Genomic DNA, 23647 nt, shown 5'->3' on the forward strand with positions numbered 1-23647 from the left:
CAGCAGAAAAATACCTTTATCCATGTTACTAGGAATCATTTACTTGGATCAGCTTGACTACGGCACAATGTGAGGTCAGAATCTGGTTTTATGTTCTCATTTGGAAGCTACTAGTAATCTCACTTTATTTTCTTTGTCTTATAATGAACAGCAGTGAGAACGATGACATGGACCTCACCCATGTGCTTCTGCGGAAATTTAGAGATCAGGATCTGCTCTGTGCTGATTTAAACACAGATCTGTAAGTATCATATGCCCTCTGCAAAACTAAAGACTTCCAACTAGTAACACTGTAGCCTGGGAGCACTGTTTTTCTCCAGGATTGGTCATTTCATGTTGGAACATTATATTACATGAAATGAATATTAGCCTAATGAGTAGTTTCATACTGAACAGGCCTAATGGGTATCAACATACAAAAATAACCTGAAATAAGCTACATAATTTCCCATTTTTTCCTTTTATAGACACATGCTTTATTTTGTTGCAAAATTATTAAAAATTAACAGCATTCAATTTGCTTAATCAAGCTCAAAGCTAAAAAGAATGAAGTAGCAATTAAGTATGAATTGTATATTAACTATTATTTACTTTAAGAAAAAACTTGTATATATGAAAAAATTAATTACTTTTTTTTAACTTAAGAGAATTAAAGGTCAGTACTGCACACCAATGTGGGGTGAATTACTTTGAAAATTATTTTTCAAGGGTTTAAAGTGATTATAGTGATGACTTTTCTGTGGAAACTTGATAAATCATGCCTTTCTTCATAAACAGTTCTTTCCCTCTTATTTTGCTCAACTGTTACTTATTGAGGGTCTACTATAAATTAAGTGCTGCTGCATGAACCAAGACTAATAAAGAATATGGCCCTGGTCTCAAGGAATTTACAGTCCTCAGTAGAGCAAATGAAGCAAGTGATAAAAACCATAATGGTATGTTAAGTGCCAGAAATGTATGTTTTTAAGTAATAAATTTAAAAATCCAGACAATAATCCAATAGTGGCAATAAGTTTTCTAATTTGTGATGACATATTTTGCCCATTAGTCATGTTGGCAATTAGTTTGAGAGTAGTTTGAGACTATTAATGGTCTCAGTAAGGAAGAATTAATAGAAAATTAATTATGTTGCTTTACTCCTGTCGTCTCTTAAAAAACAAAGTAATTTATTTAACTAAGGTTTCAATGGTGATGTTTTTATTTCCCTCCCCTCTAAGGAAACACACAGAATGTGAAATACATCTATCTTAGAGAAATTGAAATGTAACCCAGGGACCCACGTGGTCCAGTCCTGGCCCAACACTGCATCAAAGAAAGACCAGTTAGCACAAGAAAGTTCTTTTATCTCGTCTCTCAAGGAGGGGGGAAAAGATGGAATCAATGATTAAAGGACAGCAAACATATTCAAAATTCTGTTGGACATCTATTTTACTTCTCTTTCCTTTTACACAGGTGGCAGTGCCCCCCCCCAAGATCCCCACCCCTCCTCCCTCTGTCCCCCAAGCTACTGCATACAGGCCAATGCAGCTCAACCTCACTGCTGTTCTCTGTCTTTTCTTCTGCCTTCCTGGATTTATGTTTTCATGTTCTCCCTTTTCTTTGTGACCACCTAATCTAGCCTTAACTCATTCCTATTTTGTAACAATTTCTACCCACTTTGTTACACTTTTGTCAGTGTAACAAAAGGTGGGGTGGGGTGGCTGGTGCATGCAAGGATGCTAGAAATACTTATGTTAGCACTACTTTATGTCCATATTACACACACAGGGCTTGCTTCGCTAGGGCCCCAATCAAAGCAAAAAGTTATATTTAAAATAAGTAGATTTCCTTATGTAAGTGTAAAATATTATTGAATTCAATGATGTCTATATTTTACCTTCCTGGCAGACTCAAGCAATCACTTGATTATTAATTAGGGGAAACATTTAAAATAATAGCTTAGATTCTACTGCTAGGTTGTTTTTCTGTTGAGATACTTGTTGTGTTGAACTTCTGACCTCTACCTCCCTACCATGCAGAAGACAGTAAAGAGCTTCAGAAAAATCCACTTTGGTATAAATCTGACCTAAAATAAAAGTTTTCTCATAATAGTGGGCAATGCATAATTTATTTTAAAATGTGCTAAAGTTGTCAACTTTCAGAAGCTGACTGTAGATTTACACATTTAGTTTCATTTTACAAGGCTTATATCTAGTGGCACTCCAGTGGGTGAATGCCCCTACTTTTTCCAAGGCAAAATGGTCACTTTACCCACCCATTCTCATTAAGGATTTAATACAAAACAGAAGTGGTAATTATCACATCTTATATTTCTATCAAACTGAAAAAGCCAAGTGGGGAAATGTATAAGAATTATTTTCATAACTTAATAAAAAAACAGGGTCATGATTAGATTGCAGCGATTTCATATTTCCGATGCTTAGGAAAATCTTGGAGGCTCGTTGCCTCAGGAAGTGAGATCCCTGGAGCCTGACACGGCTGGTGACAGATTGCCTCTGAGGGGACTGTGAAGATGAAAGTTGAGGTCAAGGGTCAGAAGTACAGAAGAATGTGTGTACCAGGCGTTGTGACAGAGGGGTGGAGAACACACCTCAGGGACCAGGCTGTGCGAATGCAAATCTCGCTGCCACTTCTCATTGGCTGTGTGACCCGGGCCACTTCCTGAGCCTCTGCGTGCCGTGTTTGCATCGGTGTGCTCCCAGCTCTGTAGAAAGGACAACGCTCGCCTCAAGCCACAGGTGTCCCTCGTGGACAGCTTTTGTTCTCTTTAGGCAAGTTCCTACCTCAGAAATTGACTGTCTTAAAAATCTCAAAAGAGAGTGGGTCCTTAGAGATTCTGTCTGTCTCTTCAAGAGTTAAAATGCACGTTAGACTATTAAAAACCCCAGGCAGCCCTTCAGTAGAGAGACCTATTTAACCCACCATGCCCGAACCCCAAGAACCAAGTGACCCCATACAGGACATTTATTCTGGAAGGGCATCACTGCAGTGCAGTCCTAGAGACCACTGTAGGGAAATGCTTTGCTAAGTCAAAGTGTGTGTTTAGACTCCTAAAATCTGGAAGGAAATTTATGTAGAAACATCTAATTGCCCACATACCATCCCGTCTGTGCCCTTTAAGAAGGCTCACACAGCTTCTTAGTGCATCTGTTTGAACACGAACTTGTTGGGGGCTGAGAGGTGCTCAGAAAATCAAAATGTGTTCAGAACTGTCAGGGATTGCTGTGCAACTCTCATAGTCACGTATTTTTACTCTATAAAAGAGAGCTAGGGGAAGAACAAGGAAGGATTGGGAAAAGAAAAAAAGAACTAACTTTTTGAAGTTGTTTATTAAATTATAAACACTTGCTAACTGTCATAAGGCAAGCATTCGAAGGAATAAGAGCCAGCTGAGTTGAAGTAAAAACGTACTTCTCGATGCAGTACTCTGATTAAATACATAACTCCCTTAGGTATTGTTTCCATGTAAACTTTTAAGTTGCAAACTGGAGTCCCCATAAGCTATTCAGTCAAGAAAGTAGTAGTGGGGAAGTCTGTAAATTATTTTTGATATTTCAAAAATTACATGGAAATTGTACTTTGCAACCTGGTTAATAGATACAGCAAGTTTCTTTTCCCTTGGCCTGGACTCTGTCAACTCAGTGTTGTCACCCTGGCTGTTTCTCATTGGAGCAGCACACTTGGAGCACAGAGCCCCAGCTTGGAGCTTGGCGGCCCGTCCTTCTGCAGCGTGATCTTGGCAGCTGCTTCAATTCTGAGGACCCTACTTGTTCTTCCAAAAAGTAGGGCTAATTAGGATTATGGTAAATATATCTAGCTGGTGCTTATAATTCAGAAATGTTAGTTTCCTGCCTTCTTTTCCAATTTTTGAGTAATTAAGAATGATTATCATTACTAAAGCAAATTTTGATTTAAAAATATTAGAAAAAGTGTTTTTAAGGTAAGGGACTCACAAAGAAAAAAACAAAAGCTGTAGGAGAACTCTGGAATAAAAAAGGGTTTAAAACCACAGGTACAAATGCCAGCTGTTGCAAGCTAAAAGCTTGTTGCACAAGCTTTCTTCAAAATGGAAACTTAATAATTGTTTTTCTTTAAATGATGATTAAGTTAAAATGTGTCATGCCACGGAAAGGAATTAGCAGCTCACTGTATTTGTTAATTGCTTCTTGCTACCTGGTTTTGAGACTAGGACCAGGACTCACTGTGAGCCCAGCCCCACCCCGTGAAAGTTGCAGGGAACCCTAGTGGTACATTCAGTACAGTGAGACAAGTGAGCATCATGTGACACAATGAAATACTGGCATTGTAATAAAACATTGTCATCAGATTAAGAGCTCAAGCTGTGAAAACAAATGTAAGAGCTCTGCCTTGTTGGCAGTAGGAGGTGATTATCTTGTGAACTCTGTTCTAGTTTGATGGAACTCTCTTTTATGGAAATACAAGAGCTTTGTAATCTGAAAGATCATTCCAGTTCTCTCTTTTGTTTTTTAGGAAGAATTCTTCATGCTGGCACATGGATCCTTTTTCTCACCTGGAATTCCAGGATTCCTGTGGCTGCCTGGTACATTTCTGCAGCATTTTTGATTTTTTAAGATCTAAACCTCAAGTGACAAAAATGATTTTATTCCATCTATAAAGTCTTCATTTTTGTTAACTGAGTTGCTATGACTTTTTGGTTCCCTAGGTTAGCTATTTCTGGGAAGTTTCATCACAGGAAATGAACATTTATACAGCATGGACACTGTACAGACTGGTGGTGTTCTCACTTACTGCCTACTGCCTTTGATCATTAACACCTGAATTGGCATTCATTAAGCAAACGAATCCTCTTCAATTAATGATAAGGAAGCTAGAACTGCCCTTTGGAAGAAAATTTCCCCAAATTTCAAGGCAGGATGACCTCAAGGCTCTTGTCCTATTTTTATTTGAGTAGATATTAAGAGCTAAGATACCACTTGACTCTAACTACGGTTAATTAACACAAAAACAGATGGAAGCAGGTGTGCCACTGTTACTGCCCAATCAGATTCCTTGCCTGATGCCCAGGAGGAAGCCAATACACTGAGATACCTGCAGTATTTAGTACTGCAGGATGCTGAGCAAGAAGATGGGAGAAGTATCTCAAATCAGCCTCCCTGAAAATTTTAGGGCTAAGCTTTTTAAAGACAGTTTGGTAAATAAAGGGCTAGGGAATTGGGTTTGCTAATTGGCTGGGGATGAACTCATAGGGTTGGGAAGCAAAATTTGTCTTCTTTGCCGAGAGAGTTCTTCTTGAATTAGTTCCCACACATGGCCACTGGTCCGGTTGATATCACTTGGTCCCCCTGAATGCAGAGTCTGGAAGACATCTCAAAGATCAGTCTTAGGTTTTACAATAGTATTGTTACCTACAGGAGCAACTGGAAAGTCACAAATGTCACATCAGTCAGGGATACATGACTCTTAAGCAGTAAGCAGTTATAGGAAGGCAAGCTGGGAAACAATGGCCGGTTAACTTTTAGCTGTGGCCACACCTCTGTAGAAATCAGACTTTGACCACAATTCTTGCTTTTTGCCTTACGTTACTTTAATATAGGTGCCTTTACCACTACTGAGGTGAGGGCCATTGCTGTCTAGTCTGTGAGGGAGAACGAATTGAAATCTATTTAGAAAACTAATTGGAACTCGTTTCAGAGGAATATCAAAAGCTAATTAATAAAAGGCATGGACCTGTTATCCACAATCAACAAGCTAGTGCAGCAATCCTAATTTACAGGAAAAGAGAAGAAAAAATTCTTGTTTTATGTTAATTGAGCATCTATAAAGGAAATGTCCACATGGAGAACATGTTTACAGGGTCTTTCTATTTAGTGGGCGTGGAATGTATTGCTCTTAATAGTTGTCGACCTAAAGGAAGAAACTGAGCAAATTCATATAGGTAGAGAGTTTATTTGGGCCAAGGTTGAAGACTGCAGCCGGGACACACTTCCCAGTTGTCTTGGGAAGTGCTTCAGAGAACAAAGGAGAGGCTTGAGTTTTTAAAGAAAAAAAGGATGAATCAGGAAAGGATTGATTACAAAAGTTGCTTTTCAGGAATTCTTACAGGTTTACAGAAATAACATTGATTAGTGATTGGTTATGCATCTCTGAACTACAGGGCAGGAGTTTTGGCAGCCAGGATATGGCGTCGTTAGGTTAATTTACAGCTATCGGTGGTGACAGTCTAGAGTCCACATAGCAGGCAGCTTCAGGATGGCTACCCAGTCCCAGGGCCGTGCGATGTGACTGCTGTCTCGTTGCAGTGCCTCTCTGGGCCTGATCGTTTAAAGGGGGCTTGAATTCTCAGGTAAGAAGCTTCTTTTCTTTCTCACAGGTTAGTGACTTTAGAAAGCTGGGTTTGGAGGACCTAGTCTGCTTTCTTCTCTTAGGCAGAAGGCACACACGTGAGGGAGAGTGATGACACAGCACCATAACAGGCACTCAAGGTGCTGGCTGACCCGGGAGAACTAAGGAATTCTGCATGTTTCCCTTGTCACCTCGGCTGTCAATAAGCTCTGCTGTCTTTGGTACTCCCTTGCAGTGACCCGCTGTGAACTAAAATAACATTTTAAGGCTGACCCCACCACCGGCTGACTGAATGGACCCCCTAGTGGCCAAAGGGATATCCTAAAACTAAATTGCCTGCCAGGAGGAGGGAGGTCAGACCTGCCTCATCATGCCCCTCTCCCTTCTTGGGGACATCCTTTGTAACCCATTAACAAGCCTAAGGCCATGCAAGACAAACCTGCAGGACCTCAATTTATACAACATATCTATGTTGGTGGCTTATCTCTGGTAAACAGCTCCTTATGTTAAAACATTCCAAGCCTTTAGACAAAGCTTCTTGTCTTTAACCAATTACAAGCCAAAGAATCTTTAAACCCACCTATATAACCTGTAAGGCCCTGCTTCAAGATGGCCCACCTTTTTGGACCAAACCAATATATGCCTCCTACATATTAATTTATGACTTTACCTGTAACCCCAGTCTCCCTGAAATGTAGAAAACCAAACTGTAACCCAGCCACACCGAGTCGACTTGCTCAAGGCTTCTTGGGCGTGGCTCTGGGTCGTGATCCTCAAATTTGGCTCATAGTAAATCTCTTTAAAATTGCTTAACAGATTTTTTTTTTTTTTCCATTAACACAGCTATCTTTTGCTCAAGTTCTTGTGGGACACAATTATTGTTTTTTTTTTTTTTTTCCCTGTCTTGTTTTTTTCCATTTACTCATCATAGGGGCAAAGGACAAACTTCTACTCTGAAAGTTCTCCTCTGAAAATCAACTGACAAAAGGCAGATTAATAGGGGAAAAACATACGAATTTATTAACGTGTGTGCGGAGAGAATCACAGAGGGATTATCCCAACCTCTCCTAGGAGTACAGAAGCTTATATGCTCTTTCCATAGGGGAAGGAGGAGATGGAGAATGTACACAGTTCTTTTGAGGAGCAGGAATGGATTACTAAGCAGAATGAATGGACAGGGAGACAGAAGTTAACTTGTAAATTATTCTCTTTGGGATTTGAATGAGCCCCAGAGGCAGGCCTTATCTTGTGAAAAGTCCATCCAAGTGTGGTTGCATTTCTTGAGCCTTCTCTTCTGAAATAGATACGAGATTTCAGGGAGGGGACAGAAGACATTTGTATTTCTCTTGGTAAGAAACTTTATTGGTTGCATAAGGAATTCCAAAGAGAGTCTCCCTGAGCTTGAGGCTTGGGGGGAATCAGAAGAGGGTAGAGGGACCTTGTCTCTGGGCCTTAGTTATGAGGCTTTTCGATTTACGGAAGTACTCAGCATGCTCAAAGCCGTGTTTTGGCAGTTGTTTTCTGTACCCCATCAGACACAAAATCTCTAAGTTTTTACTCTGTGCTCTGTTCTCTAGCCTTGATTGAATTGATCTATTATTCCAGTAGCTTTTATTACTAGCTACCTGAAGTCTGTCAGAATTAGACTGCGTACCAGTGGTAAAGGAATGAATTAATAAATATTAGAATAGCTGATATTTATGTCCTTAAATTCACTCCAACTCACATGAACTGTAAGACTTCAGTGATGTCTATGTGAGGAAAGAAAAGTTTCACATGAAAAAGTTCCATAGCAAAATAAGTTTCATAAATCTTGGATAAAGCAGTATTGAACAGATCTCTCTGCTATAGCTCCTCTAAGAAGCTATTATCTGATATGTACTTACACTTGAGTTGACAGTGGGGTGCAGGAGATGCAGCATTTTCTGCAAATTTTATCTAAATAGTCCTTCCTTTTTGTGGCACCTGTGTTTTTTGCGATGCATTTTGAGAAATGCTGGGTCGCACATTAGAAATCAGAGAACCTTGGGAGAGAGGGAGTTGAGGTGGCATTAATGGAATTCCTGTCATCCCAAAGACCACCAGGATGGCTAATTAGTAGAAAGGAAAGCTTCGTTGGTGATATCAGTTTGCAAACCATGAAGACGTAGTCCCTGGCATGGACCAAAGGTGCTCTCTCCTCCAAGAGGGAAAGGGCAGTTTGGGTTTATGCCTCACGGGTCTGTATTACACAGTCATGCACATCCAGCAGGTTTTGGGGAAAAGCTATACACATTTATGAAGGAAGTCAACTGCATATACAATGGGTAAACATATATGTTCACTTTGGGGTGTGGTTTTAGCATTAAAATGAGGTAGAATTTTTGCTCTTTGCATGGAAAGGTGAACTATGTGACACAAAGACCGTTTGTGAGCAGTCTCTCTAAGCGTCTGAAACTGGCTTCAGGTCAGTAGCTGCTTGTCAGGAAAGACTGGTTGTAAGGCCAGCCCTCTGCAATCAGAGCTGTAGTGGTCTGGGTTGTACATCAGAGTTAGGAAGGGTCTGACAATTTGCCCCGTAGCTCCTATTGTTAGGGAGTTAACAAAGGTGCGTAGGAATTGAGGAAGTTCCCATACCAGCTGAGTCCTGAACTCTTGGCATGTAGGTCACTTTTGTTTCCTTAACCTTAGCGTCTATCTTAGTTGGTAAAGAGTATTTTGCTCTCTCAGATCACATTCCCAAGGAATGGGTGTTGCTTTTTAGGATGGCTCAAAGGAGATATACACAGAGGAGTATGGAAGAAAGGCCCATATCCAAGGCCAGTTCTCTTGTCTTTAGTGATCGTGTTGAGCCAAGTTAACTGGGTTTTGTCGGATGGCAAAATGTTTCTTTCTCCTTAAATTCATACATGCTATTCAGAAGTCCTGGTCGTCAAGGATATGTATGTTCACTTGTATTTTTCTCAGAGACACCATGGCTTTCTCCAAACTCACAAAAAAGTTTCAAGGTTAGTTCTGCTTCTAAGGGTGAAGATGTTATTTGGAAGACACACCATTAGAGAAGGCTCCAGTGAGAACAGGAATCGAGCTAGCTCTGAAGAACATGCAGGAATTTTTAGGGCCTGAGCTCTCACCAGAACAGCAACATTATGACCAAAGACATGTAATCAGGAAGGAATGTGGCTTTAAATAGAGTGAATGGAGGATGTATTTATTTCCTGTGGCTGATGTGATAAATTACCACACACTGGCTGGCTTCAGAAAACATAAATTTATTTTCATATAGTGCTGGAGGCCAGAAGTCTGAAATCAGTATCACTGGGATGAAATTAAGGTGCTTCCCCCAGAGGCTCCAGCGGGGAACCTGCACCTTGCCTCCTCCAGCTTCTGATGGCTCCTGGTAGTACTTGGCTTGTGGCCACCTTGCTACAGTCTCTGTCTCCAAGGTTACAGTGCCTCCTCCCCTTCTCTCTCTATCTAATCTCCCTCCTCTGGTGCTACATGGCCTTAGGACTCACCCTCACAATCTCCCTGTCTCAAGATCTGTAACTTCATGCCTACGAGGTCTTTGCCATGTAAAGTAGCATTTACAGATTCCAGAGATGTTTTAGGGTGGGGCCATTATCCAGCTTAGTACAGAGGGTCTATTTGGGGACATACACAGATAAGGGTTAGAAAAAGAGACTAAAAACATTTTGTAGTAGACATGAATTCTTGATAAGAATTTGAATTTTTTACCAAGGGAATCATCTAAATGAAAACAGCAATTTGGAAAGATACATTTTGATGCAGAGGTAAAGGGGTTGGAGAGAGAAATGCTAGAGGCAGGGACACTTTAAGGGTTTGTTATGTTCATCTATGAGTGAAATGATTGAGTTTGACCTATTTATTTATTATTTGTGTATTTAGATTGACAAGTAGAAATTACATATATTTGTGGTATACAACATGTTCTGATGTACGTATGCATTGTGGAATGGCTGAATCAAGCTGTTCAACATCTGCATCACCTCACATACTGACCATTTGTTTGAGAGGACACTGAAGCGATTTCAAAGTTATGCAATGTATTGTTATTAACTGTAGTCACCATACTGTATAAGAGAGCTCTTGAACTCATTCCTCATGTCTCACTGAAATTTTGTGTCCTTTGACCAAAATCTCCCCAACTCCCAGCTTCTGGAAACCACCATTTCACTCTGTTTCCATTAATATGAGTCCAATTTTTTTTTAGATTTCACATGTGAGTGTGAAATCTAAAATTATATTAATATAATTTGGCTAAATTATATTAATAACTTACAACAATTATTCTTTATAGTGTCTTTTTCTAAGTTTTTCTATCAAGAACCTGAAAGTAATACCTTAAATGTATATTAGCCCATCTTAATTTGCCATGATACTTTCTTATATATCTGGACCCACGCATTAAGTAAGGCTGTTTTTATTTCCATGTTGCAAATGAGAAAACAAGTTCCCTAAGCTGAAATAAAAGGTTCAGAGACAGAGTCATTTCCTATTTTAATATGTTATTTTTCCCTGAATTGTTTGAGAAATGGACACAGAGCACATTAAGCCTGCATCCCATCTGTGGCAGGGGAGGGCGCATCACTGGGCAGGTTCCAGCGGCCCCAGGGTTCATGTTGTGCCAACTATCACTTCCTACCTTGTTTAGTGATTATTTCATAATTCAGAGCCGGTGCTAGCACTCTAGTGAGTCACTGGAGGAGAGCTATTTGATTTCTACTTTCAACATTTATGAAAGAAACACATACCTTTGAATTCTCCTATTAATCTCTCTCCCACTAGTTGCCTGGACTCTCTTTCAGGTTCATCAAATGCAGAATCACCCCACTGAAAAACACATTTCTGTTTTTAGTTCTTACAAATCCACCCAAACTTACATACAGAAAAAAATGCGAAATTCTCAGATATAATTGACTGCAAAGGTCTCGGTGGAATTCTAGCATAATTCTCAAATGTAGGTGACTCTTAAAGAGATTTTAGAAATCAGACCCTATAAAAGGCCATAGATAATTTACTAAAAATTGAAAGCAAGAAAAAAATCACATTTAGTTTAAAGTAATGTCAGTAAACCAGTGTGCGGGTCATAACTAAATTTCTATTTCATCTGTTTGAAAACAATTACAGAAGTGCCCAAATAGAAGTGCCAGGGCCCCCTACCTGACCAGCCGCCTGGGCCACACGCTGTTGAACCTCTCAGGCTTGGACGTGGAGGAGTACTTGCTGGTGCCCTCAGAAAAACCAAGGTGTGTCAGAACTGTTGCTGGGTCTTTTCCTTTGTCTTTGAAGAACTTTGGAAAACCTGTTGTTTCAAATGCTAATGTTCTTATAAACTCAGAAGTCTCATACGAACCTTGGCGCTCATAAAAATTCCAAAGACTTGCTGCAGGCCTTCGTGAGATCCCCCACTGCTGACTTTCAGTCTTGTGCGCACTGGGAGGGATCCTAGAGATTGAGATTCCTCCGTGGTAGAAGCAGGAGAGCCAGAGCCGGAAGTGGTTTGACTGCTTTGGGTAATAAAGGCAGACGAGTTAACAGCGTAGTGAAATAATGGCCTGCTTTTAGAATTCCTCCTACTAGTCAGCATCCAGTATGGAAACCTGGGTACAAACTGGTGTCCTAAAATTCCTCTTGGGCGATTTTTGGGAAAGCTTTTGTTTCATGTTGCATTTCCTGGAGCCTGAGGGGGAGAATCTGGATGAGGGAGACAGACGGCTGTGAGTACCTCTCAGGGCTGTAAATCTTGATAACGTTCTCCACACCATCAATTTCCTAAGTCCCCCAAATGCATTGTGTTGCTTTACATAGAAAGGCCTCTCACAGGCTGTCCGTGTTGCCTGGGATGCCCCACTGTCCTTTACTGTACCCTTTTCATCCTTGCCGTGCCAGGCCAGTGTGTCTTCGTCCTCCCAGGACCCTCTCCCCTGCCCCTGTGTGGCTTTCCTGCCTCTCTTTGGCTGCCCCACCTCTGAATGCCTTTAAACAGGTCCTAGAGTCTCTGATTTTCTTTCCCATCCCTGACGGATAGCTTTGAGAAGGGGGGAGCTTGTTTGCCAAGAACTTACAATAGTATCTGGCACATTAAAGATGCTCAATCAATATCTGTTGAATTAATGAATATATTTAATTGAGCCAGTTGGGAATGTGTCCTTATTCCTTGCCTGAAATTTTGCTGAGAGTAGGGGCACTGTTCTAGAAGACTGTTCTTCAGTCCCCATTGATCCAGAGAGTGGGAAACAAAGTTTAAAATGTGCCTTTATTTCTAATGTTAACTACTTTTTGGAAGCTTAGTAGGTGCAAGATACATAACCCATCAAGATATGGAGAGAAAAGATATAATTCCCACCCAGGAAAAATTCACAGGGCTGCATAAAAAGATAAACTAGCAAATAGAAAATTAAAACAGTAATTGGTACAGTGGGTGGAAATGTAGGATATTGTGAGAACTCAAAAGAGAAGGTTAATCTAACCCAACTGAAGTTCTCTGAAATGGCTTTCTGAACCAGGCAAGATCTGAGTGGAGGATTAGGAAAAAAAATAGAGTAGGGAACGGAAGGCAAACCAGAGTGGCCTGAAAGATCATGAAAGACTAAGTAATTGTGAATAGCACACTGCAGGAGAAATGACCATTAATTAAAATAATTAGAGTGCTGATGATCATCGTCATATCCATCACATGCCGTGCATTTCTGAACAAGATGGTAGGTTCTGACAAGTACGCTCTGTAACGCAGCCAGCCTCATCCAGACCTTCTCTGAAAGCAGCTCCCTTCCTTGGATGCCTGACTTAGGCCACTCTCACTAGCACTGTGGTCATGCCACAGACCGTGGATGCTCAGCTGGCTCCTGTCCTAAGGCCACTGTAACTAGCGTTATTGGTAATGAAACACCCCTGGTTAGAAGTCCTGGCATTCCCTGGTTGGAACACTAACGCAGTGTTTATTGTGAATAGGCTTGGAGGTTGGTCTTTTGGAGTGCGAATCCCCAGTGAAGCTCGAGATGCAAATGCAAACGTATCAGATCCCAAACCTCTGGCAAAGGTAATAGAGTTCTCTCTTTTTCTTTACTTCCTGTTTTAGAAAGTATTTCGGGAAACTTGATATGCAAATATATTTGTGAGCACAAGAGTGAGGGTGACAGATCCAATCCCAGTATTTGTTACTGAGCATTAAGAATAGTTGTATGGAAACATTCCCTTGAAAGAGAATGACTTGTTTTCCTTTAGACTGTGTAGAAATAGAGCAAATAGGTTACTGCTTTGTGTTAAGACTTCAGCCGATAGGTCAAATAAGAAAACAATACATTTTTAAAGCTATCCATAGTGGCAATAACTGGAAACATCACTCGCTTCCCTGGTGGCCAAGGAGTCCTTCCACATATGAACTTAAACGCTTCATCTTCCAGAAGGCTGGACAGATGCAGAGCTCACACAAAGAGAGCTGCAATACACAGGGCTGCTCTGAGGGTCCCTGGATTTTCTAGCCCTGTCAGGACTATCCCTACCTATTAAGAATGGGCCCCTGGAGTTACAGACACTAGGTGGGAGGGCTCTTCAGGTGGGAGGCAATGAGGACTGAGTTAGAGGAAAGGTGCCTTGACACCAGCAGGAATGCAGAAGTGGTAGCAGAGGGCTCCCCAAAGGGGGGAAACGTCTGTACAGCCTTCAAATGGGGAAAGATGAAAGATTCAAAGCTTTCAGTCTCCAAGACTGGGGTATGGAACAGTGTTTGATGGAGAGAGAAACTGGAAAAGAGTAGATTGTGGAAGGAAGGTAGATCCACTGCGGGAGAGTGCATGTGACTTCATGTTGGGACATAACTGTCAAAACGACCTCAACTCGTTTCTTTCTACAGAGCGTGGGTGTTGTGTCTACTTACGAGAACTAATGGAGCCAGGACGATCTTGCGCCTTCTCTGCTCTGTAGTGGGGACTTTCATGGTTCATGTGAACGTGACAAAGCTTATAGGGATAAGGACATGTGCATGTTGGAGCTTTATTCAGTAGAGTGAAAGTTCTTTAGAGGTACTTCATAATGTAAGCCCTGACAAAAATTTAAGTCATAGTGTGGACTGCTCAGAAATCTTTTTCAGCTGAGGTTTGTTCAAATCTCTCTCCCTTTAAGGGCAACACACATGAGATTTATAGCTTGATATGACAATATCATCATTCACATCTTGCTAGAAAAAAAAAACTTAAAATATATTTGCTGGCATATATTGGAACATATTAAGTGGCCATTATAAAAATGCACCAAATTTGTAGAAGGAAGCTAAGAATATTTTGACTATGTAATCTATCCAAGTCCAAACCCTTCTCATTTATAGTAGATGGCTGTGTCTTTGCTTTGAGGTATTCAGCACGGATCTCTTGTTCAGTGATGAGGGGCCAGTGATTCATGTGTTCCCCTGACACCTGTTCCTTTTTGTCTTTGTTTAGATTAGTCTTCTGTACTGACATGTTTGAGTAGTTTTTAATGTTGTTTGACATGTTCTTGGCCAGGCATGGGCATGCAAGTGCATTGTATCTTGCCCTTTGGGGACCGAGCTTGTTTCCAGGAAGCCAAGGAATCCAATATTGCAGAGCGGTTTAAAGGGCAATCTGTTATCTGAAATACCTGCTAGAGGCTGCTAGGGGCTGATGTCATGTCAAATGATTGCATTTACCTTTAAGTAATTAATAACTACCCTTTTCCTTTAGCCTGTAAGCTACATTCATAAGACATACATGGTATGATTTTCAAAGTCCTTTTGAAGGACAAATGGAAAATTTGCAAACGGATAGGTTTAATATGTGGCCCATTATACTACAGAATGTCTCTCATGGAACCTTTATGAGTTACATCATTCACATCTTGAGTGCTTGGCTTGTTTAATGAGAACACCCTTTAGAACGTATACACATCAGATAAAAAGGACAAACATATTGCCCCTCTTGTTTATTTGCAGAAATTCCACCTCCCATGGAATTCTATACATTTGAATATCCACTGAGTGATTTTTTTTCCTTAGAGCTACTTAGTTACTTTTCTGAGGAACTATTACTCATGATTCCTGAGATGAAAGGTCTGTTTTGAGGTGTCGTAATATGTTCCTAAAAGGAGATTAACTTCTTATTTCACTTATTAGACTTTATTGCTTCCTGACTTATGGGCTGGCAGGGAAGGAAATCCCATGACTTATTTCCAGAATACAGTCCAGTTTTAGAAAACCGTTCTTGGGAGAAAAAAAGAAACAGAAAGAGAAAGGAAGAAAAGCTTTTCCTTTGAACTCTACTAAATGCTAATTTTAAGATCATCATAAAGTATGCCTTGCTTACTTAAAGAGTTCTCTCTCAAGTAAAGATCAATTTATAGAAGATCTGAAAGGGAATTCAGGGGCATTTTTAACTGTGTCCCATGAAACTCTGTGAATCAATCATTTATTGTGAAAATAATGCCATAAGCAAACAACTGCAAGTCACCAGTGGCATCAGCAATAAACATGCATTTAGCTCATGGGTCCGTGGGGCTGGGCTGCGGTCGGCTGTGCTTAGCACATGGGGCCAGGTCAGCCCGCCTGTGGGGACCACTCCTTAGCACAGCCCGGTTCTGCCTCCTGGGAATGTCCCCAGCCCATTGCCCACCATGACCCTTTACTCTCTACCAAGTGCTTCCTCTTCATCACCCTCCATGGCTACGTGTGAAGAAGATATTTGGAAATACGCCTTTTGAGCAGCTTCATAGCCTGCTTCCTGCCTGTAGAAAGCTGGGCTCTCAGAGCCTGTTTACATTTTGCATTGAATCCAGCCTTCTTGCTACAGCTCCCTGTACAGCACTCTAGTTTTTCTGTTTATCTAGTTGAGGTCCACGAGCCACTCTCATGATCTTTGTTGAGACACGCCGCTCTCTCTAAAATTAATTACTCATACAAATTTGGATGCTATGGGAAAATACCCCTTAGGTTCCTAGAGGTCCTCTGTCCCCCTTAGAGGATTCCTTAGCATCTTTCTTTCCATGATCTGAACATAGTTCTCACAGCCACTCTCTTGACCGGATCTTTATTCTGAGGCCGTGTCTTACTGCGTTTTGTCTAGAGAGCACCACACCCAGGTCAAGGTACTTTTCGGGAAATTTGTATCTTCAAAGTTAGCACAGGTGACAATTTTACTCAGTGTCTTGACATTACGTAATATGGATGGGTCAACATTTTTTCAGTTATCTACAGTAATTTCCTTGTCATTTTCCCCAGCATTACTAAATGTTTTCTCCTGTATTTCCAAATTCCTCTAATTGTCTCTTTGTTCTCCCACTTGCTGGCTTCAAAACTAATGCTACACATTTTCAGTGTTTACTACAGGAACACCCTATTCCAGTGCCAATTACTGTGTTAGTTATCTGTTGCCACAATGATGCTGTATAACAACACTAACAAACCTCAGTGATCTCAACAAGGGACATTAATTTAGCTCATGGGCCTGCCAGGGTCTGCTACTGAAGGCTGGCCTAGGCTGACACTGGCCAGGAATGACTGTGTGTGGTGTGTGGGTGGCTGGCTGTTGGCTTCTGCTGAGATGACAGTGGAGGCTCAGCTCTGCTGTTTAGTCATCCTCCAGCAGGTTGGCCTAACCATGCTCCCATGGTGACAGCAGAGGCACCAGAGGGAGTGTGGGAATGTGTGAGTGCTTCTTGGACCTCTGCTCATGTGTCACATTCTAGTGCCAAAGCCAGCCACATGGTTAAGTACAGTGTCGGAATGGGGGGGGAGGTGAAAATCACATGACAAAGCGTGTGGATGCAGGGACGGTGAAGAACCGGGACCCTGAATGCAATCAAGGACGGGAGCCTCAGGACCCACGGGGGCCAGGCGAGGGGGGCTGAGCCGGCAGGCTGCTGTCTCCCCAGCTTCACTCCACCAAGCTGCCCCTCTTGGGTTTCTATACAGTTTTTCACTTTCATTTCTAAGATGGAAAACATCACCCTGCTTTTAAAACAAATAAATGAAACAAAACGCAATTTAAAAAGCCATACTCCATGGGCAAAGACTACCTTTGTCTGTCATATTTTTTTCCTCTACTTAAACAATTAAGGGGGAAGAGGTCACAACAGGGTCAGTAGGAGGTTCCAGTTTCCATAGGCAGTGGATTTTCTACTATATTAGCCTGTCCCTTGAATTTAACAGAACCCTAAGTTTCTACCATTTCCAGAAATATGGCTGGTGCCTGAGCAGATGTGTGTGTGTGTGTGTGTGTGTGTGTGTGTGTATGAGGGGGCAGGGAGGCAAGGGCGAGACCCCGGAGGGCGACAGTGCAGAGCTGTGTGGGAGAGAGTGTCTGTATTGGGTGGGAGAGGGGCACATGCCTCTGATACATGGCATAAGCTCCTTCAGTTCCATGTTGAATGGAAATCAGGCTTTACCCTACTTTAAATGCAGATTTTTTTTTTTTTTTTTTTTTTTTGGTCACACAGTCCCACTCTGCTAGGCATAGCCTTGGACAGTCACAGAATGTCCTGTGTTCTTTGGTTAGTAGGATTTAAGCTGCACTCCTTCCCCTTGAAGTTTAAAAAATGATTGGCAAGGATTTCTCTGTGAACTTAAGAAAATATCTGAAAAAAGGAATGAGTGGCATGAAAGATAGAGTCAGCTTTTTTAGTTGCTTAATGAAGCAGGTATCTGAGAAAGAATTGGGGAACACTGGCATGTGTAACAGGATTTTATTTTTTATTTTTAAGTACGTGAGCAATATTTTATTACTTAGCTGTTCCAGTGAATACAATAGCTGCCACACAGGATTCTGATTGAAAAAATAATTGGTCATAGTATGATGAGATGGAAGGAAAATGGGTTGGAATACCTCGGAGTTGGAAGGGACTTAAGATCTGCTCCAAACTTTGCATAAACTTCGGTGAGCACTTGAAGGGTTAACTTTCCCTGGGGCCACTCCAGTCCTCCCATGTGGGTGGTCTGTCGCAAAAGAGGGCCTGGTCTAGAGAAACGATCCGTTCAGTCAACTGGATGGAGACTGAAATGTGCCAGTTTGATTCATTATACTTCTTGAAGACATCAGAGCATATATTTTTCATTTTTCATCAAAATATTGATCTTCTGAAATATAGATACTGATGATTTCCTTAGTGTTTTGAATGATAGTTATTTCAACTTTAATAATATTGTCTTTCTCTTACTTTCTCCTTCACCCTTTTCCTGACATGCATGCCACTTCATTCTTTATGCTCAGCAAATACTCGGTTCAATTTATTTTGAGAAATAATGTTCCATGTTCAGGTATTAATTTGAAAGTAATCATTTTTTTCTGATCATTTTCCACACTTTTAATTTGCAGGTCAAATTTCATTAGCTTACCAACTGAGAACAAAAAAAAATGATGGGCTTCGATTCCTTTTTCTCTGTAAGAATATAATTATAGAGCAAGATTCACATTTGTTCTGGGAAAAATTCATCTATTTTTAGCTGTAAATTATATGCTTGAGATAAATATAAAATTAGCAGGCTGGAATTGAGTGCTCACCGTCAGCCGTGCCGACGTTGCGGGCGTCCTGGCTCAGGTGCGCGGGAGCTGACTGGCACGTGCGCTCCCTGCGCCCCAGCGTGGCTGACGCGCACACCGAGGAGCTGATTCCATGAGCGCCATTGAATCATCTTTCTTTTTTAGGTGTGGTATAATCAGAAGGGTTTTCATGCCCTCCCTTCCTACTTAAATCATCTAAACAACCTGATCTTGTGGCGGCACTTACCCCCTGCTGTGGACTGGAGAAAATACGGTAATGCTGTTTTTCATGCATTATATAAATTCACTACTTTCAAAACACAATGCATTTAAAAGTGAGAGAAGCAGAAAAGGTTCTGAACAGGAATGTGAAGAGCACTGGGGAGCTGTCTGCTTGGCAGCCCGTCCGCAGGTGAACACAGCACAAGTCGTAGGCTGTGTCTCCATGTTATTAAATGGCTTTACCTTCTTAAAACTGTGTCCTCATCTGTAAGATGAGGGGAACGAAAGCTGACTTGAGAGTTCTCTCCTAAAATTATTTTTTATTCTGAGACTTTAATATCTTACAGAAGCAAGAATAAGTTTACGTGTTTAGAGCACCGTTGTGTGGAATACTGTCACTGGGAGGACAGGCTAGACTATCCCTCTGCTTTGCCATTGGGAAGGTAGACATCACCCTGTGATTTGTGCTGGGCCCTCAACTCGCCAATTGTCTATGTTGATCCTTGATTCATTATCTATGCTTTCTTGTTTCGGCAAGTGGCATAGGTCCAGTTCTGGAATCCATAGTTAATTTATTGGTTTATGGGAATGTTTATTTATTTCACTTGGGTGGGATCCATTATAACTGTCAGACAAATTCAGTTTCTTGAAAAAAAGAGAAAGAAAGAAACAAGAAGTATTATGTAAATAACAATAGGCCATATTCTTCATAATTTATTTACAAACTATATTTGTTGAAGCATTAATTCACACAGAAATCAATGCTAAACAATTTCTCTAATATGCTCATTTTACTCCAACCTTACCTCATTTTTCCCTGTTTTTCCTTATCTGTAAAATTTTTAACAAAGTAAATTTAATTATTTTATGGCACTGTAATTATTTTGGAATGATAATAGGTAATATGAAAAATTTATAATGTGTATGATTAAGAGAAATATTAAAAAATATGAAGCCATGCAGAATAGGGACAGCAGCATAACATTTATTAAGTGTCTGAAATGTACAAATGTACCAGGAACCCCAACAGGTATTTAACATTCATGGTCTCATTTACTTTTCATATCGCTTTTTTTATGATGGGTAATATTTGCCTACATTACTGATTAGAAAACTGATGTTCAGAAAAATCACCTACTACTGGGGCTCTGAGAAAGTTAGGTAATGGGGCAATGAATGAATTCTAGGTCTCTAGCTGATAACAAGCCTTTTCTACTACATCAAACTGAGTGGTCATTCTGGTTGACATGAATGCAACATGCTTCATGCGGGAAGCAGGGTGGTGTTTATTAACACTGGATCTTGACCGGGCAGAAGTTTGACTGAGGTCAGGAAACCAGTGTAGGTCTTAGCAATGCAAAAGCAATCAGAGTGTGGGTTCAGGTTATATGGGGGAATCTGGTTTGGCCTCATCATAAAGGTGAGTATAGAGGGATAATTGTTGATCTCTCTAGAAAGATTGTTTGAGGTCAAATTCTGCTTAACCTCAACTGACAGAATGAGGAGTATGGACGTTAATAAGCAACAGACAGCCTTGACCAGTATTTGAGAATAAGAATGACATGATCTAAGTGACATGTTAGAGAGATGCCATGTGTTAGAGAGAGAAGGCTGGTTACAATCCAGTGACCTATTGGAAGGATGCTGCCCACAATTTATAGGTCGAGGCCAGGGTGAATATGGAGAAAAAAATGACAAATTCAGACAGATAGGAGAAAAGGTTGGGATATGGGGGGGTGGGGGTAGGAAAGAGTTTACAAATCTGAAATATAAATCTGAGCATTTTTAGAATGAATTACTTACTGTTCAGTGTTAATGACATTATAAGAAATAAGACAAAAAGAAGAGGTATTTTCAAGGAAGGGGTATGATGATTTGTTCAGGGTGAGAGATGCTGGTTTGATTTACATAGTTAGATGAAAATTTGAAGTAGGATTTAGAAAACTGGACAGAAAAGTTCAGTAGATTAGTCATAAGTAAAATTAGTCCTAACTTTATTATTAATAAAAAACGGTAGATAAAGGTGGTCAGTAAGTGAGAGCCTGCAGGGGTCAGACTGAGACGCAGAGGAGGAGGGTGCAAGCAGAACAGGGGGAGGGAGACACAGATGCTGCAGCCCTTTAGGTGTGAAGATCTTGGCAGAAAAGCCAGGGAAGGGCAGGAAAAATGATGAAATATTCCAGAGTCATCAGGAAGAATGAGAAGGTAGAGATGTGGCTTGTGACCCCCAGAGGCTAGTTCAGTGGAGTTCTAGAAATGGAAAATCAGAATAGGCAGAATGAAGGAGAGAGAAGTTGCCTTAAGGATTTAGGAGACTAAACAGATAAATTCTGTTGTATGGAAATTTGGCTGTGAAAAGGAGTGAGAAGAGAAACTGTGTGTGTGTGTGTGTGTGTGTGTGTGTGTGTGCATGTGTGTGAAATAAGGAATAAGAGAACGTTTGGTAGGCTGATGAAATGAAGAGGTAGATTTTGAACATTCAAGAAAGAAAGGAAAATTGATGAATCAAGAGAAAAAATCCTGAATGGAAAGATTTATCTGGAAAAGGTAGCATGTTTTCATGTGATAGAAGAGGAGTAAAATTGAACCTGTGGAGGGAAGTTGTGGAACTTCATGCCAGACTGCTTTGATCTCTGTAAAAAGGAATTAAGACTAAAGGGACAAAGATGAACGTGGATAAGGAGCGAAACACAGGAAATCTGCACACCTTGACGTGGAGAATACATTAGAGAGAGCAGACACACGTGAAGTCATGACCGCAGGTCAAGGAGATGCACATTTGAAACCACTGTACTTTTCTAGTGGGAGCGGTCGGCATGCAGCCAGTACACGGCCATGATTTTTTCTTAGTGGTTTGGAATTAACACAAATGAGAATCGATGGTGTTTTCTGGCATGAAAACAGACAAAAACCGGAATGTCTTAGTGTGGGCTCCAAATTGCAGAGGGAGGCAGACACGGTCAGCAGGCCTTCTGGGTGGTGCAGATGTCACAACGTGGGTGACGAGCGGGCTCTACAGCACTGACGAAGGAGGGGAGGGGGGAAGAGGAAGACTCGGCGAAGGGAATAAGGGCCAGAGTTTGAGATCACACAGATTGTGCTGCCAATGAGTGAAAAGAGGTGAGGGCGAAGGGCGCTGCGATTAAGGGTGAGAGGAAACACTGAAGTGACACAGAAATCACTGATGAGCTCAATAGGAGGTGGAGGTGCAGAGAACGGATGCTGTTACAGCATTTGTTTAGAAGAATGGGGATTGATTTGTGGCACTTCTGAGCTGTTTTCCCACTCAGCGCACCTGATTGACGGCGTTTATAAGGCGGCGCTTATGTGGGGATACAGAGTTCCATGAACCCCCAACTGCAGAATGGAAGCAAAATGAGACAACATCTCAGATTTATTTGGAGGGGCTAACCAGGTTTGATAAAAATGCAAAAAAGGAAAGAAAAACAGAAAAAAGAAACACCATTTAATCATTTTTTTAAAAGTATTTTATAAGGAAAAATAAATATATGACTAACAAAATATTTAAAAAATTGAGCTTTATTTTAAAAATTAGGCTTTGTGCCTTTTATGCCTCCTCTCTTCAAGGCATGGTAGCATGTAAATAAATATTTGCCATTGACAAATAAGCATAAGTAAACCTTATAAAATACATGGGATGTAGAGATTTGAAATAATAATTAATGTGAACTACACTGGTAGAAAGCAGTCTGAGGAACTTATTAGAAACCAGAAGATTGTTTGCCTTCTTTAATTGATAGACTGATCACGATAATGCATTTTCATCTGCCTCCCGTGGACACAAGTCCTGAAGGGCAGTGAGCTGTCATGGTCTACACCACCTCTCAACTATGCCTTTCTTGGTTTTGCTTCCATTAGTCTTCTAGGAGGTTCAGACTCTCTCTGCTAGTTCTTAGCAGTTTCTCATTACAGCATGCAGAGTCCTTTTCTACCCATCCTTAGCCCGTTCACTTTACATGGCAGTGAATGGCAGTGACAAGTCGCCCCTGCTTCTCCTTGGCAATGGGCTGTGCCATGGAGGGAGCAGAGTAGCTGCAATTGGCCAGGTCTCATTTTAGATGAACAGGTGGAAATGCCCTTTTGGAAATGATTTACACCATCAGAGCTTTTCACACGTTAGAATTGCCATCCATGTGCATCCGCAGAGATGCAAGTCCATATCACAAATGAAGAAAGTGAGGCTCAGACATCACCAAAATGGCAGTGTAGGAAGCTCAGGCTCTCATTCCCCCACGGAAACATTAAGTAAACAGCAAGACACTGACAAAAATAACTCTATAGGAGCTCTAGAAATCAAAGATCTACAGTAACCAAACAAATAACCAATCAAGAAGAAGCAGAAGTTTTGTGGCATTTTTACTTCTCTTGTCTCAGCCCTCCCCAGTGTGGCCTGGTGTGATTTGGGGAAAGTGATGGCCCAGTCACCAGTTTCCTCCTGTGAAGTGGAGATAGTGGGGCACACTACATTCTAATCTGTCTGTGGGCCACCTGAGAATTTGTTCTCTGTGTCACAGGCCTTGGGGTTTAGATGACAAAAAGATGCTTGGATGCCACAGGAAGCAGTGAATGTGGCCTGTGAAAACCACATGGGGACT

General features: G+C 41.1%; 1 protein-coding gene across 4 annotated transcripts in view; it reads left to right on the forward strand.

Moving 5' to 3' along the window:
* Positions 1 to 23647, forward strand: part of LOC123647677 (ATP-binding cassette sub-family A member 13-like) — a 399770-nt gene that overhangs the window by 228950 nt on the left and 147173 nt on the right. For 3 of the 4 annotated variants that reach the window (XM_045565332.1, XM_045565334.1, XM_045565335.1), the window contains exons 37-41: positions 152 to 241; positions 4492 to 4561; positions 11455 to 11573; positions 13279 to 13366; positions 18975 to 19083. In XM_045565332.1, the coding sequence (XP_045421288.1) occupies positions 152 to 241; positions 4492 to 4561; positions 11455 to 11573; positions 13279 to 13366; positions 18975 to 19083 (476 nt within the window). The remainder of the gene's footprint in view (positions 1 to 151; positions 242 to 4491; positions 4562 to 11454; positions 11574 to 13278; positions 13367 to 18974; positions 19084 to 23647) is intronic. The other variant, XM_045565333.1, reaches the window with a different exon arrangement.

The sequence above is a fragment of the Lemur catta genome, chromosome 11 (assembly GCF_020740605.2).
Source record: "Lemur catta isolate mLemCat1 chromosome 11, mLemCat1.pri, whole genome shotgun sequence".
In the NCBI taxonomy this organism is placed as follows: domain Eukaryota; kingdom Metazoa; phylum Chordata; class Mammalia; order Primates; family Lemuridae; genus Lemur; species Lemur catta.